At 25.1% G+C, this 17,823-nt stretch overlaps 1 protein-coding gene across 1 annotated transcript; it reads left to right on the top strand.

The window, feature by feature from the left end:
* Positions 1 to 10,925: 10,925 nt before the first annotated feature.
* Positions 10,926 to 16,343, top strand: LOC145838617 (uncharacterized). Its single transcript, XM_082946238.1, has 6 exons — positions 10,926 to 11,018; positions 12,100 to 12,390; positions 13,499 to 13,595; positions 13,980 to 14,176; positions 15,199 to 15,495; positions 15,985 to 16,343. Exons 1-6 carry the CDS (start codon positions 10,943 to 10,945, stop codon positions 16,008 to 16,010), a joined length of 984 nt encoding a protein of 327 aa, XP_082802364.1. The 5' UTR covers positions 10,926 to 10,942; the 3' UTR covers positions 16,011 to 16,343.
* Positions 16,344 to 17,823: the final 1,480 nt, after the last annotated feature.

Genomic DNA, 17,823 nt, shown 5'->3' with positions numbered 1-17,823 from the left:
TTTATTAAAATTTAACAACTTTGTTATTTAAACCTAACATACTTACTTTTTAAATTTAAATATTAATTTTTTGTGTTTATATTAAGTCTAAATTTTAAAAGATGTTATCAGCAAAGTCAGTGCAGATCAACATAAACTTCTTTAAATAGTTAGATTGCTTAATTAAGCCTCCATTTACCTTTAAGTTTAATAAAAACTGAATATTTTCTTAAAAATAAATATTATAATAATTGTAATTTAACTTGCTTTGTTCAATTATTACATCAACACGGCTAAAAAAAATAGCTAAAAACGTGCCAAACTCAATAGACTAAAATTAAAAGTTTTAATCAAACGAATAAAGTTAAAGTTAAAAGGTATTGTATTAGAAGGGTCATTGCTTATAAATAAAAAGCCAAATGGCAAAAAGGAAGGAATGTACAATTATAACAAGACCTTTAAGAATTTAAAAACAAAGTTTCAATGTTGTCAAATAAAAGTAAGTATCAATTTTTTTTTTTAAATATAAAGCTGTGAATAAGCATTTTAACATACAATGAAAATTCACTGTATTAAAAATGTCACTGCTTATGAATAAACAACCAAATTGCAAAAAGGAAGGACTTTTCAGAACTTAAATATAAAATTTCAATGTTGTCAAATAAAAATAAGTATCAATTTTTTTTTTATTTAAAGTGTTTATGTTTTGTATAATATTTTATAGAATATCTAAATATCAGAATATTGAATATCACGAAAACTTCTTGTTAATATATAAAAACCCTAAATTAAACATTTTTTCCCTTCAAAAGTCCAAAACCAGTCTACCATATATCAGAATAAACACACACAAAACTGACCATACATATAGTAAAATAAATAGATAACAAGTACCAACCAAAAGCAATTAAGCAATATCTGCATGTAACACAAACTACTCAACCAAAGCACGCCAAACCCACTCGGTATACTGGCTCAACAAGAATTTTTTGTAATGGTATTTAAACTGATTCTTTTTTAAGAGGTTTTCAAAAATGTTGTCGGAAATCACAATTTTTTAACCTATATCCTGAGTCAACCCAGGTTTGTATTTTCAAATCTTTAAAAAAAACTTTAGCCTCTTAAAAATAATTATACCTCATATTCATTCTTCTTCTTAATAATTAGAAGGTAGGTTGTATGTGTAGGCTTCCAATTAAAGGCTTTTCTGAATGGTAAAGAAACATATTTTCAGCATTAATTTTTTTTGAATTGACGTTTTTTAATTCCATATAAGAATAAATAAATTAGTTTTTTGAATAGTTAAAATGACAGTAAATGGTTAAAATAAGATGTATTGTCTTTTAAAGTAAGTATATTTACTGTTGTTAAGTTTTTTTACTTGGTTAATCTAAACACACTTCCTTGGAAATACCCACTACTACAGCATTTCAATTAAAAGTATGATACAAAACATTATAATGAAAATTGAAAAATAAGTAATATTTTAACTTATATAAGTAATATTTTTTTCATAAATAAAAGCAAAACTAGATAACTATGCTTATGTACTTTAAAGACACTTTTTGAAATAAAAAGTAGTTTAAATATTATATGTTATTTTTCTAACATGTTTTGTACATAATAATTAGTTTTACGTAAAACTTTCTATTTTAAAATCAATTTGTTACTTATAGAACTTTCATTATATAACCTTTATAAAATGAAAGTTCTTAATCTAAATTTAACCACTAAATAAAATTAAAACGTAATTATAAGATAAAATAAATTACTTTTGTTATTTATTTTATTTTGTTTTTTTTTGTTATTTTTATGTATATTTGTTATGTTTTTATTTTATTTTGTTAGTAATAAATTAGTTTCTAGACGGCGAAGCAGATGTGAAAAATTATACTCTATTGGCGAGCTTGAGTATTTTTATTTCGTTTAGTTAATGAAAACTACTAAATTATACTGTTCATTTCGACAAAATACTTATAAGATGATGCTTATTTTTTACTATTTCTAGAAATCTCCCGAGCCCCGTCTATTAGGACCTAAGACCTCCTTTTTTAAGTCTCAGAATATCTAGTATAAACTTAAAGTTTAGTTTATCGGGCTAAGTTTGCATGACCACCAGTCGCAAACGCTACCTTTCGCGGGCAGATTCAATTTAACTTTAGAAACATTGGCAGGCCGGATACAGCTCTCATTTTAAACTTAAAAACTTTGTTACATCAAGTTTTTACAAATCATTTTAAGTTCTTGTCTTTATAGAAAAAAAAAACATTTTCTTAGTAAATATTTTTTTTGGGTATGTGTTAAATTTGCACGAGCGCTAAAAATTGCACGAAGAAACTTTTGCACGGAGGCATTTTTGCACGGGTTGAGCTTTTTGTTTATCTTAATGTTTTACCAATTTTAATTACTTTGTTTTTAACTTATTTTTTTTTAATATCACTGTTACCCCTAAACTTTACCCTCGGTCGGTAGCTTTTTTTTTAGTTAATTTATTTTTGAATATTTATTTTTCTTTTTTTTTTTAACAATAACTTTTAATAGTTATTTTTATGTTTTTATTTCTACTATCACTGTTACCCCTAACCCTCGGTCTGTAACTTTTTTTTTCTCTGTTTCTTTTTTATATATATTTTTTTCTGTTTTCTTTACTCTCTTGCAAAAAATGACCCTCCGTGCAAAATTGACCTTTGGTGTAAATTTGTCTTCGTGTCATTTTTTCCCGTTCCTATTTTTTTATTAGTCCTACCTTAAACATTTTTAAAAAATCATTTGTGATTAAAAAAAAGGTGTTTGTTAAATTTCTAAAAATGTAACAAAATATGTTATTTTTAAATGCTTTTAAGTAATTCTGCCTGGATTATGGTTTAGTTTTATCTAATAATCACAGTGGTTATTAAATAGAAAAAACAACAATTTTAAATAGTTAATTAAATTTGAATTATAAGACATAGACAAAGATAATGTAAAGATTATCAAATAAAAGTATGCGGTAGAAATGTAAATGGCTAAATAATGTATTATAATTTGTAAGTATAAAAGAAATATTCTAAGAGTATTTCAGTGAAAAACAATTGTGCTGATAAAGTTTATATTTTTATCATAGATGCAAGACTTCTTCGACTGAAATTAAAACAACTAATTTTCTTTAGCTAAAAATCTAAGTTCATGGTTAGACTTAAAAATACATTTTATTGAACGATAAAAAAAAGCGCTCAAATATTTGGTCCAAGGACCTGGTGTACAAAAAAACCTTTCGGTTATCGAGTCATACACCAGGATACAGTTTAAAGTCATTTCAAGGACAGTCAAAATAAAAAATTTAACTCGTAAATTTTTACTCGTAAATAGAGAAGCACAAAGAACACACATATGCTCATTGCTCATAATTTCTAATTTTGTACAATGTATTATGTAATGTTTTCTACAAGTATTTGCAAGTCACCGGTTTGTTTCCATGCAACAAATTATATTTAAAAATTCTACACAAAATTTGAAAACTAAGAGTAAAATACTTAGACTTAAAAACAAATCTATTGTGTTTAATAACAAAAGTATGAAAGTAATGTCACAAAAAAAATAAAACAAACACCTTTACAAAGTTTTAAAACGGTCGTGACTATAAATTAATGTTAAAGATATTTTAAACTAAATAGTAGCTCAGTTTAAATATTAGAAAATAAAAATAAACCATTTATTTTTTTTTAATTTAATTATAAAAAATATCTGATAGTAAGTCTATTCTTTAATATAATCTTGTGCAAAAATATATCCATTACCTTTAAATAGCTCCTCTTTTTATTATTTATTGCCGACTGTTTGGAATCCTTGGTCTCGTACAAATCATATGATGATAAAAAAATATCATCTATGCTGATGGTAGTCAAAATTTTTGTAAGTACTCTGATTCAGTTTACAAGTGTTTATTTGTAATGTCGCAATAAAACTGACATTGTCTAAGTTGTTAAGTTGTGTTGAATTAGACGGGTTATTTTTAACTCCACTAACAAACGGTTACTTCAGTACGTATGTAGTTAACCCCGTTTGATCAAATTGATTTTTTCTAGACTATGTCAATCTGATGACTTTTAATGGCAACGAATGCGGTTGTGAACTGTCGCAGATGCTATTGATGGTCGTGAGATACAGTCCTGTGCTAACTAGCTTTTACCCACAGAAAAATATAAGTTTTATGTTTTAGTTTCCAAGCTGTATCAGTTTTAGAAATGATTAGTTGATCTTTAACTAAAAGTTAAAATTAATTTCAAATGTAAGGCAACAAACGTGTAAAACGAATATAGAGTGATTTAAATTGTAGTGGACTTTCAGCTAATTGAATTTAACAAAAGGGTTGACCATACCAATTCGATCATCAGACCACAAGCTTCAGTATACTGAGACCGGTTTCGTTATTATTATGATTTATTAATTAGTCACAACTTGCAGTCTTCAATCTACAAACGGTTTATAAGTCTTTCAGATGAAGCAACCATTTGCTTGTATTGATCAGTGACGTCAGCATTGTTTTTCCGTGTAACGTTTAATACATTATCCACTAGGCAAAACATCTGGAACCCTCGTATTATATAAGTCAACAAAAACATCGGCAAAAGTCTTCAGAGCAGAAGTCTAGATTTTCGTATGCCGTGAGACAAGCTGATGATCGAATTGGTACGATCAACCCTTTTCTTAAACTTGAGCTTGTTTCTACGGCTAATGTTTCTTATAAAAGATTAAGTCATAAATGTTTATTGCATCGCAATATAAATTTTTAATATTACTGTTTATTAGTAATACATTTAGTTTTGATTTTCTTTAATCAATAGAATGATTTTAAATATATTAACCTTCAAAACTTTTTATAAAGCTTTATAAAGTATATGATTTTTATTTTAAGAATATGCATAGAATTACAGTCACCACTGGCGCATCTACGCACTCGTTTGGATACGCACTCTCGTTTAGTTACACATTTTAGAATTTTCAAAATCTTCAAAAATAATAATTTGAAAATATTTTAGTACTTTAAAGTTATTGATTCATATATTGAGTGAACAATGTATATTTTTATTAAAGTTTAAATTAAAAGAGAACAAGAATTTATTAAAATCAAATTGAGATTTTTGGATATTTTATTTTGTGCTTTCCATAAGGAAGACGGTAAACCCTATGACTTTTCTTTTTATTATTTAAGTTTCTTAGCCCCTCTTTATACTTTTTAATCAAACAAGGTACAATGTTCGATTCCTCACAATATTTATGGCATGAAGTTTCGTTTTAACTCAATAATTTATTATTTATGGCTAATTTGTTTCTCGTTCACCTAAGATAAGACTTGTTGTGCATGATATTTTAGAAAGATTTTATTTACAATACAAGACAAGTTTAATCTAATTTGGGTAGGAAAAAAGTATAAAAAAATTTAAAAGTTTTATATTTGTACACAAAGTATTTTTTCTACTTTGTTCACACATATACAACTTTTATTGAAAAGCTTTTTTTTACATATGTACAACTTGAATAAAAATTATTTCTATAAACAAAAAAAGTTGGAAAGTCACTATACATTTATTAATCGAATTCAAAAAAAAAAAAGACTATATAGTAGGTAGATTTGCTACCTTTCATTTAATTACGTTCTCTCGTTGAGTTACGCACTTTTGCTGTGAACACAATGTGCGTGATTGTATACTAAAGTCTTTTTACTTATTTAATACTTTGTTTTGTTTAGTGTTTTAGATACCTTATTTTAAGAAAAAACTGTTTATAGTCCAACTGTGTGCTATTTTTTAGAGCTCAAATATACTTTATTATTTATCAAAAAGTTAGTAGATTGTTTTATTGTGCAAAATTTTGGTTAATCAAAAAGTCTTTAGTTTTCAATAACAAATAAAAGGTATTTTGTTAAAAGTTTTGTTACCTTAAAACTTATTTTTCTCTGTTTTAATTAAAACAAAAACTTAAACTTCAATTTAATCTTCTGAACAAATAAATTGAAAGTTAGTTTTCTTTTGGTAATTAAAACAAAAAAATAAGTTGAAAAATATCCTATCAAAAATATCGTAACATTCTTTTTAGTGAAATTTTTTTTAATGTTCAGTACGTATTGATTTATAAACAATTTTTATTCGAACTAGTCAAAAGAACATGCGTGAAAAAATTTAAGTCTAAATTAACCTTATAAAATTTATCTTAATCTATGACATTGTATTAAAAACGGGTCTTTAATGTTAGGTAAAAAGTTTTTAGTTTTAAAAGATGGAGTACTTAATAAAACTAAGTTAGTAACCGAATTATTTTGGAATATAAATAATCTTGTCACTGTTTTTAAAGTAAATTTTTAGGTTATTTAAAATTGTAAAAGAACCTTAGTAAAAGTATGTTTAACTAAAGTAAAACACGTTATAATTTCTTCCCCAAATATACAAACTAAAAGTAGTATAAAAAGTAATAAAAAAATAGAAACAGTGCTAATGGAAACAGAAACAGAACAATTTTTGTTTCCATTTTTATTCGTTGAAAAATTAAGGAACTTTCCAAAAGTTCGTCGACTATGACACCTTTTTTATTGCAATGTGGAAACTTTGTATTTGGGATAGAAAGCTCAAGAAATTCACAAAGTGGCTTCCAACCATCTTCTAACTTGAACACCAACAAACGATCATTTTTGACAGTCTGTTTTAATAATAATTTAAACTATGTCTATTAGTTTTTTACTTTTTTTGGAGCTACTTAAAAATAGTATGTTGTGAATGTATACAAAAAAATTCCAATTAAACAAACCATCAACGAAAACATTGGCGAAACTCTTCAGCACCTAAACCTGGACTTTTTTGTTGTAAGAGACAAGCTCAAGTTAACAGAAAGTATAATTATACCAACTCGATCATCAGACTACAAGCCTTCAGTAGAATGAGACCAGTTTCGTCCTTATTAGGACTCATAAGTCAGTTACTACCGAAAAACTTGCATTCATCAACATACAAACGGCTTATCATGACAGAACATGAAGCAACCATTTGCTTGTATTGATCAAATTAAACAAACCAACATGTTATACAAGCTATCTGTAAATAAAAACTAACATTTTTGACATAGGAGTTATGTTGGCGATATTTCATTAAAGCAAGCATCTTGTTTACGGGTTTCCGTTGAATAGAGTTACTACTAGGTAACCCAAATGATACACGAGCTGTTTAAGGATCAACTTAATTTTTTTTAAATTAACAAGGTTTACAATTTCGTTTTATATGTTTATGCATACACATAACGGTAGTTCATTACATACAAATCTTTAAAATAAAACGAAGTTTTTTTTTAAAGTTTTTAGTTAATGAGACAGCTTAATACATCTGATTAAATAGATGTCTTAAACTCTTTCAATAAAAAAAGTTGACTACCTTTTATACATTTAAACCTATACCATATCGCTAATCTAAATAGCATGACCATCAACAGGATGGTCGTGCACTTCAATCAGTTCTAATTGTGATGGCGGAAAAACATTTCGACTTTGTCGATGATAAACATTACCAATAGTTTAATTAACAACAATATAAACAAAGCAAACTCACCACATGAGTTAATTAAGCTTTGAAATTTACTTCCAGTAGGTGTTAGCAACAAGAGAAGCTTTAAAATAATACTCTTTCGTGCTACTTCAAACTGATTTAGAAAGCTTTTTAGCCATATTTCTTCGTTTAACCTTTCCATATGAATAATCTTCAAAAAAAAATTAAAACAAGTCTGGTTACGTTGATTTTATTTTATGTATTTTCACTGCAAACAATTCTGATGATAGCAACAAATATTAAGATAAATTAATAAAAACGAAATAGACAGAGTCATTTCTAAGGTTATGCTTTTAAAGACTAGGGGATAAACGATTTATTTAATAGCTAAGGATTTTTAACAAACTTCTTAAAGTACACATAAAATTAACAACAACAAACTTTTGCATCAGGAAAAACTTCTGCTAGTTTCTCCCAAATAAAAGAGCATGGAAAATCGGTTGTGGCATCAACCCCTTCAAACATTTTTTTAATTTGACTATTTGAGACAGTTCCCTCGTCAAGCATCTCCTTGAGTTGATCACCAAGGTACCACACCTGTTCTTCAAAGTCAAATACATTCATATTTAGTGTTCTCAATGCACTGCATATCGATTTGGTGCCAGTTTTAGGTAATCCAACGCAGATCACTTTCATTTTTATAAAAAGTAAAACACTATAATATAACAGAAAACTTTTATAAGGAAGATAAGAAATCTAGCTTTAAAAAACGGTTGTATTGTTGGTATACTAAAACTTTAAGGATTAAAAATAATATGTGTAAATTATTAGTATATAAGTTGGAAAAACTTAAAAATTTTATTTAAAACAGTCATAGCATAACATAGTTTTTAAATACTTATCGATTGAACAAGTGTGTATATTTATATAAGTCATTATGTCAAAAAAAACAGTTAATTTAAATAAAAATTTAAATAGTTATATTCATGATAAAAAACTGACAATGAAAGTTCTTCAATTTTAATGCTTTTCAAGCGTAAATATTTCAAACAACTGTTCAAAAATTAAGAAAATAATACTGTACCAGAATATTCAATAAATATTATGACTATAAAAAATACTAAATAGATAAACTAAAAAAAAAGATAATGACCACAAACCGACTTTTCAGAACTTGAAACTTTGAACACCCCTACAAAACTAAACCAGAAATAGTTTTATAATTTGCTTTTTACCTTTGTTAGTAAAAACGAAAAAAAAATATTAGTTAAAAAATTATCTTTAAATAGAATATAAAAAACAACTATACCAAAATATTTTTATATCTTTCGACATATTTTTATTTCAAAATAGTAAAAAAGACTTTGATACGTTCTTCTAGCTTAGTTAAAAGACTTATCGAAATACGCAGTACGCACCAGTACTAACATTAGTGGTTATATCAATACAAAGTTTGTTTTTATCTTATAAAAAAATAAGTAAAATATTAACTTAGTAATGTGAACTGAAGACTAAAAAATCTAAGTAAAACTTTATGAGGAGCAATAAACAAGTTCTGATGAACTGAAAACAAAAAGTTGTGTAATACAAGTCCAAGTTTAAACAAATAAAATCAGGTGTAAATGTTTGAAAGATTTTTTATTGCGAAACATTTGTTTGAATTAAGTATTTTTAAATCTTTGTTAAAAAACCTCATTTTTATAAAGACAAAGGCTATAAATCTTACATAATTTTTTTTTATAACTTTAACTGTTACTTAACCTATTTCAAAGTTTTTTATTATATAAATCAAAAATAAAAGTTTAACTCTAAAACATCGCTGTTTTAAAGTCTCACCATACTTGTGAAAAAAAAACTTAATCAATATTTTTTAAAACTAACTGTACACAATTATTTTCATAAGTAATTTAGTTTATTTGCTATTATTCTACTGTTTTTAAGTTTAAAAAGTTACTGAAGCTGTAAAAATACAATAAATCAAACAATTTGTTAAATTATTTTTAATAACACAAAGTTATTTTTTTTCACTGTTTTATTTTACTACTTACGAAAACGTTGAAACTTTTTTGTTTTTTTCAAGTCAGCTCTTTACAGCCAGTAAGTTGTGCAATATTTTTGTTGTCAATACAAATAAACTTATTGATTTAATTAAATCATTTTACACAAGATTGGTCAATTAAATGATATTATAATGTTTAGTAAACATATATTTATAATTTTTTTCTTTGTAGTAATTTTATTACGAAATTAAATACTTTTTTAAATGAATTTATTTTCATTTTAACAATTAAAGTTTAAAAGTCATGAAATAAGAAATTAAATATTAATTAAGATTTTTTTTTAAGGGTCTATTTTTAAAATGTAGTTTTCTATCACATTTATATCAGGAGCTTATATCACTTTTATTTGCCTCTAAACATTTCTCTTGAGTTCCGTTTTAGTTAATTTTTTTTGTATAAACTATGTCATAAAAACACTATTTGAAAGGAGTTAATTTTTCATAAAACTCAATGTCATAAGATTATGTCACGTTTTATAATTGCTTTACAATATCTATGCCACATATATAATATCAAGAAACTTTAAAAAAAGAAAGGAATATAAAGTTCCAGCTACGTTTTTACTGGTTTGATTTATTTTATATTATGTATTAACTAAATATTTTGTCCCATAACTCTTTAGAAAACTTGCTTTTGTTTGAAATTAAAGTTTCAAGTTGCAGAAAATTTAGGTAAACTAATAAATGAAGACGATATAGTTGAAGTTTTTTTTATAAATTCTTTTTATGAACAACTTATATTTATAAGTTTTTTAAACGAAAGCTTGTTTTGATAGATCTTTATTATTAATTTATCAGCAACTTTTTTTGAATTTCTAACAACTAAAGCGTACAAACTTAACTGAATTTGCTAAACTTTTAATCTTGAAAATTTTATTAGTTGATTTTTCAAGACTGCAACATTTCATTTTTCATTTTGTTGCAACGTAGTTGTACAATAGGTTTTAACAGTTTTAAAATTAAATATGTTGTTCTTAATTAAAACTTTTTCAAGATAGTTTAGATAAGTAGATTGTTACAATTCTAAACGAATAAATCAATACAATTATGCTTTTTACCGTAGTGTAAAAATAGAATTGATTAACTATTGACAAAATAAAACAACTTTCTTATTTACTTTGATACCCGATGTAAAACTATATTTAAAAAAGTATCATTCAAAGTCTAAGTTTTTTTTTTCAAAAATTATTAAAATTTTTTTTTTACAAATTTCCAAAACGGCGATATTTTTTAGCTAAAAAAGTCTTTTAAAGTTTTTGCGGAAAAAAGAAATAGCGAGAACTTTATTTGCCTCCGGGTTAGTTACAAGTGGAAAAAAATGAAAGCAGAACATATAAATTAGGGTGACACAATTAGCTAAAACGTAATTGTATGGTTCAAAGTAGGGCACTACAGGATGTATTTTTCATTTAAAGTCCTTCTACTTGTTGTTCTATTTCAATACTGCATTTTAGAAAATGGTCTTGTAAACGGTTAGAACTGTCAGATTGTCAACAATAACTACAATTTTTAGTTATAATAACAGTTTTTAAAAACTACTTAAAGGTTTGTATATATGTATTACTAATCAATAATGAAACTTAAATTAATATATTCAAAAAAGCTATAATTTTTTAAACTCAGTAAAATTTTATTTACAAATACAAACATTTTTTTTTGTAGTAAAATAAACGTTTTATCTATGATTAGTTAAACTCAATTAAAATTCTATTAACTGAGAAGTAGCTGTTAATAAATAAATCTGATTTAGATTCCGTGACGTTTATTTTAACCTTAACCGAGAATCCACTTTTTTGAACGATATTAAAGTTCAGACTCTTAAAATAAATAGTTACTTTTATTACAGCATATCATTGTAACAATTCATAGTATAGTTCTTAATTGCGTTTGCAATATAAGATATTTACGTTCTTGTAACTTTGAATACAATACATATTATAAAATACAAAAACTTTAAGTAACGTATGTTATTTTTACCAAAATATAAAATTAGGAGAGTAATTTTCAATTTGTTATTTAAATCTAAAATGTTTTCACTTTATGTTGAAGGTTAGTAATATCATCGAAATTTCATTTAAAAAAAGTAGACGAGTAGATATTTCAAATACTAAATACAAACACTTTTATTGAATATCGTTCTTGTTAGACTTAACAATAGAGTACAAATAAAATAAAAATGTTATAATGAATATTCTAATTACAAACAACAGAAGTATCTAACAGTTATATGGTTTTATTTAAAAATATATTAAGTTATATCGATTAAGGAATATAATATTTGAAACAATAAATATGTAAAAATTATTGATTGCAAACTAAAAACAGTTTGTAATTATTTTTTTGTTTATTTAAGTTAACTAAACAATTTGAAGCAAACTACTAATTGACGAAAGGTTTAAGAAACACTTTTTAGTACTTCTGTTAAAACACACTAGTGTCTTTTAGTTTATGCAGTTTTTACCAAAAATAGTTGTACTTAGATAACAACAAAATCTCTACTTTTTTTATAACTACGTTTGAAAATACTTTAGACTAATGTTTGTGTGTTTAAAGGTTCAAAAGCGCCGAAGAAAGTAGTGCGAGGGCGGTTGAAGGCCTCCGCCAATTACATGTGGTTGTACTTCCAGCCTATCCGCCAGTACAATGTAAAATATTACCGAATAACTCTATTCGCTGGCCTTGAAAACCCAAGTCCAAAAGAAATTGTCCATCAAAGGTCGAGCCCTTCAACTTTGCAAATTGCATTTAAAAAGCCTTTCATTTCCGGTCAAACCTACAGCGTTCAAATATTACCAATGTTTTTCTATTCTAGAGGAGAAATAACAACTTTTACTGCCACTCTGAGTAAGACTATTTGCTAATATAAGTTTGAATGTTTTATAAGTTTCATACAAGACTTAGATTAGTAACGTGTGTTATATATGTTTAAATTTTGTTATATAGTTAAAAGTTGGGTTTATGTTTACAAGTATTCAGTTTTAAAAATAAAGAAACGGTTGCTACTCTTAAATATGATAAAAGTTTGTAATTTTTTTGATAATTATCCAAATACATATTCACACTAGTTAAGTTAATAGACTGTAAATAATCTTATAGTTGTTTCAAAAATCTTTAAAAATATAATCAAGAAAAAAAGATGACAACTAAAAAAAGTTCTACAACCAAAGCAAACTTTACTTTAAAACTTTTCTTAAATTATTATATTATAATTTTTTTTTTAACATTTTCAGATTGACACTGTTTTGTTTATATTTGACAATTTTACATACTATATTTTGCTATTGCTGTTTAGATACAGCAGTGTTATCTCTATATAAATGATTAAAACATTATTATTTTAAATATAGATAGCTTTTATAAAAGCTATTATTAAAGTAAAATTTTAAGTTTAAAACTATATTTTATTTGTCTGAAGCAAAGACCTATGTTTTTGTTGTATAATGCATTTAGAATTTGAAATAAAATATGCTAAAAAACACGCTTTTATTGTAAACAGTTACTATACTTCAATCAAACATTAAATCACTAACAGCATCTCACTATCATATTTAATTGAGCCTTATCATTGTATATTCTGAAAAAAAAAATTAATTCTGAAAACCAATAACTGTCTTTTATCCTTTTTTGTAACACTTGAAAGCTGCAATACCTAAAGTAGCTTTATTTTAGTAATAATCTTAGTAAAAACTTAGTAAAACAACTATTATGCATTAAAAGAAAACTAGAAAAGTGTTTAGACTACTTTAAAGATTGATGCAACTTTTTAATTTAAAGTCAACAAAAAGTTTTTAGTCAAAGAATATCATAAAAAATACTTTAACAGTAACTTATTACGTTTAGATTACCAGAACAAATAATTTTTACATTTATAATCAAACTTGTACTGCAACCATTTTATTAAAACCTTTTGTAATTTAAAATGTCTTTTGATTTTGTTCAATATAACATACAGAACCAGTAGCAGTTAGCGGATTGGTAGCAACAAAGACTAGTAGAAGTATTACTGCTGAGTTTCAACCGGTTACTTCAGGGTTTCTGGATGGATACAAGTTAGTTTTCCAACTAGCTTTTAAATGAGTTGTTTTAAACTTCCTATAAGTTTTGATGCTCAAATTTTATTAAAAAAAACTGTGTACTCTACAAACTTTTCTAAATCACAGATTTTGATTAGAAATAATTTTCTTAATAAAAAATAAAAAATTCAGAAGGTTTACCGGAAATAAAGTATTTCAGAAGTATATAGAACTTAGATTATAATAGTTTTTGAATAAGTCTTTAATTCTACTTAAACTTTATATTTTTCTTAGTAAAACATATATCACGCGTTTATGATTAAGAAAACTTTCATAGTAAATTTTGCGTTGTTTTTAAAATCCCAAAGACTAATTCAGTTATAAATTATTATCTGAAAGAACATTTATAATTTTTTTAAGGGTCTGGGTATGGAGCACTAACAAGAAAAATCCGATTCAAACTATAAACATTGAAGCTAAAGAGTTGGAAGAAGGTGAATCTGGCTATCAAGTTATCTTTGACGAAAATCTGATTCCAGGAAAACACTATTTCATTAGTGTTGTGTCTGTAAGTAACGGTAGAAGTAGTAGGGCTCACACAGTCAGAACTAAGCTCAGTAAGTATTTGTTTTAGTTTTTAATATGATCCTTAAACTGAAATAACTCTTGTAAATTATTAACATCACGTAGTACTTCAAAATATTTATTGTCATGAAATTAGTTTTTTATAAAATAACTTTACAACAATGGCGAAATTAAAGTAGAGTTTTTGTTAGTGTAAAATCATTTTTTTTAAACTTTACGACTAATTAGAAATGAAAACAAAAAAATTGTCGTTTTTAAATTAAGTTTACAAGCTATATAAAGTTATTGAGCTGCCCTACATATGCTTTAATAATTTTTATAATGTCATTTTAAGAGTTCAAATTGATTTCTTTAATTAAAAACTAATGTTTTGATTTTGTTTTGGTAATAATTAACATCACACACATAATTTTTTATCTAAAGTTCTAGGAAGTTTTATCATTTTTTATTTAGAACGAGTTTAATACAGTTTAATAAGCAATAAACAACATAACTGTCAAATTGATAGGTACTGCTACACTTGTATTATTTATTACTTTTATGTATAACTTTAAGCAAACTAGTAAATAGTAAAATTTAAGATGGTTTATTAGCATTTAGAAATCTAATAGGTAAACATATTTAAATGAATACTAGATAAATAAAAAATTATTATCAATAAATAAGGTTCTATCTGTGTAAAACTATAAAACAACTTTATAACGACATTGAAAAGTTAACAAGTGGCTGCGGTTGTTTTTAAACAAAACAGTTATGAAATGTCGTTTTGAAGTAATAAGAAAAAAGTTAAAGACATTTTAGCGAGTCGGATACTTTTACGTATAATATATTATCAAGTGTGGAATTTGTGGGAATTGAATTGAAATAAAAGGTGCGGCTAAAAATGTCACAATTCAACTTTTTACTTAAGAATGAATATAAGTTTCATATATTTTAATCATTAATTGTATTTATCTTGGAAAAACACTGTTTTTTTTAATTCACACATTTTAATTTTGAATTTTACTTTAATTGTAGATTATCTGATCGAATAATGAGATTTATCCTTTTATAGGCATGCCAGCGCGACCAAAGTCTTTAAGAGTTTTTGCGCCAACCAAAGTCGATCACGACCTGGAAATTATCTTAGAAAAACCAAAAGACGAAGTCGACGGCTTTGACATTACCGTTGCACCCGAGTTTGAAGGCTTTGGCGGTAAGACGATTAATGTAGATGGTATCTTCGAAGAGGGCAGCAACTTTAAATCGGTGTTTGTTTCGGACCTCATACCTGCCGTCTCTTACGACATATCAGTCAGAAGTTATGTCGGCAGCGTCTTCAGCAAATCGATGACCCAACGCGGTACTGTCGGTAAGTTTTGTTTTTTTAACGATTACTTTAGTTTTACCTAAATACCTACATAATATCTAATCTGGTTTTTGACTTCATATTACATTGAAAATTAAGATACTTGTCAACTAAAAAGATAGGTAGAACGTAAAAAAGATAAACGTTATATTTATTGAAAAGTTAAATATTATAATATATTTACTACATAAAACGTTTGATCAAAACTGTTTCTTTAAAGAAATGTATTAGAATTTACAATAAAATATAGGCTTTAAAAAATTCATTTAGCACGTTTCTTTAATTTTCTAACAAAATTCATGATAATAATATTAAAAAAAACCTCGTATCATTTAATAAATTTAAATTTAATTACGCTGTCATAGAAAACTTTTTTTTTATGAATTCATTGTTGTATTATTTTTAACTTTTTTATTTTGTTTAGTAGAAATTCGTAATGGTTCTTAAAACATATGATTTAAAAAAAGTAATTTAAAAATTATGTTTTTACAGACATCGAGAAACTATTGATCGATTAGCTGAAAAAACGTGACAATTTACATCAACAACCAGTTTTTTAATTGCTTAACTTCACAAGTGTTAACCATTTTTCGTGTAACTTGCATTTTGTATTCGAAAATATATCTTATTAATTAAAAAATAGTTTCGTCTTTATTACTTTCAAAAAACCGCACATTTTATCAAAACTCAATGGTTAAAAACAACTTAGAACATATATTTTTCTAATAATTAAAAAAAAAAATTAAGTTATTTATTGTTTACAACAGTATTTTTAATGAAGTCTAAAAATACATACTTATGCATGACTGTTTATTTTTATTTAAACAAAAATTTTCTGATTTTTTTTTACGTAGCCGGTAAATTTTACCAGATAATTAAAATAACTCTAAAATGCTTTAACTTTTCAAGTATGGTATAAATAAACCAAATTGTATATTTTTTAATCAAATGCTCTTAAAATAAACTTGATTTATGATTTTAATTCTTTTATCAGTATTCCCAGTAAAAAGATTAAAATGGAAGTATTTTAATTTTTATAAGTACCTTGTGTTTTCTATCTAAATTTAAGATACTTGCATTTTCTGAAGCTCCTGATATAATATTTGTCGTTAATATATTGCGTGATAATATCGTGTAATAAAGCAAGCATAACAAAAAAAATCTTTTTATTCAAAGTTTAAAGTAGTATTGTAACTTTTTTTTCCGAATGTGACTTTGCAAATGATGTTTTCTAACAGTTTAGAATTAAAACTAAGGAAGATTAAAAAATTAAAAACAAATTTACTGACTTTAAAGGCAAATCAACAAAATTGTGAGTAAAACAAAACTAATAACGGAACAAAATCGTGAGAAACTGTTTCTTAAGCTTCATAACACATTTACAATAAAAATTAAAACAACAGAAGTAGTTTGAAAACTTAAAATATTTATGTTAAAGGTAAGTTCTATTTCAACAGTTATTATTACTACAATCAATTAGTTTTTTTTCTTTTTTTTTTTTTAAGACAAGTTGAATAGTAAAAAAAAATGTAAATTAAGAAAATAAGCTTATCTAAAAAATCTAAGAGGAAAATTTATATTCTTAGAAGTATACAGGATACTTAAACATATAAAGTAATAATTACAGTAAAATATTTAAAAAAATATAAACTGTAATCAGAACAAAGATACTCGGTTAAAATATATGCCATTTTTTATGACTACATAAAGCTTTTAAAACTAATTAGTGAGGACGTAATAAAGGTTATAATTCAATACTGTTTTTTATTATTAAAATTTTTACATGTAACAAAAAATCATGCTTATAATTTTTCTATCGCTTTTGATAGCAAAATTTATATAAAGAGAGTAACTTATTAAACTTTACTTAAAGTTATTAGTTCACTGTTTTTAGCTCATTTTTTCCATGAGCTTAAACTTATAAAGCTACAAAAATTTCAAAAAATTGGTATTTTAGTATTTTAATAAAAATTATACAAAACAAAGCTTAGTAAGTATTTTCACATCAAACTGAGTGTTACTTTTGTGTGGTAAAGCTTAAAACTTCAAAAACCTTCCTACAAAAAAAAAAACTAAACAGAATTAAAAATTTTGGCAGAAAAAACATGTTATCTTTCATCTTTTACATGTTAAATTTATTAGCACTCTAAATAATAATATTAACTATTATTGGTCGTTTTTCAAGATAAATATTTTGACACAAAAATGTTTACAAGTTAGTTTAAACACAAAATTATATTTTTTGTTAAGTATTTTAAGCACAATCGTAAAAATTGTGCACAACTGCATTTATTCTTTAGTTGTTATATAGATACATTACTACAAACATTC

The sequence above is a fragment of the Thalia democratica genome, chromosome 6, assembly GCF_965202585.1.
Source record: "Thalia democratica chromosome 6, ktThaDemo2.hap1.1, whole genome shotgun sequence".
In the NCBI taxonomy this organism is placed as follows: Eukaryota; Metazoa; Chordata; class Thaliacea; order Salpida; family Salpidae; genus Thalia; species Thalia democratica.
This window is presented reverse-complemented; position numbering and strand designations above follow the sequence as displayed.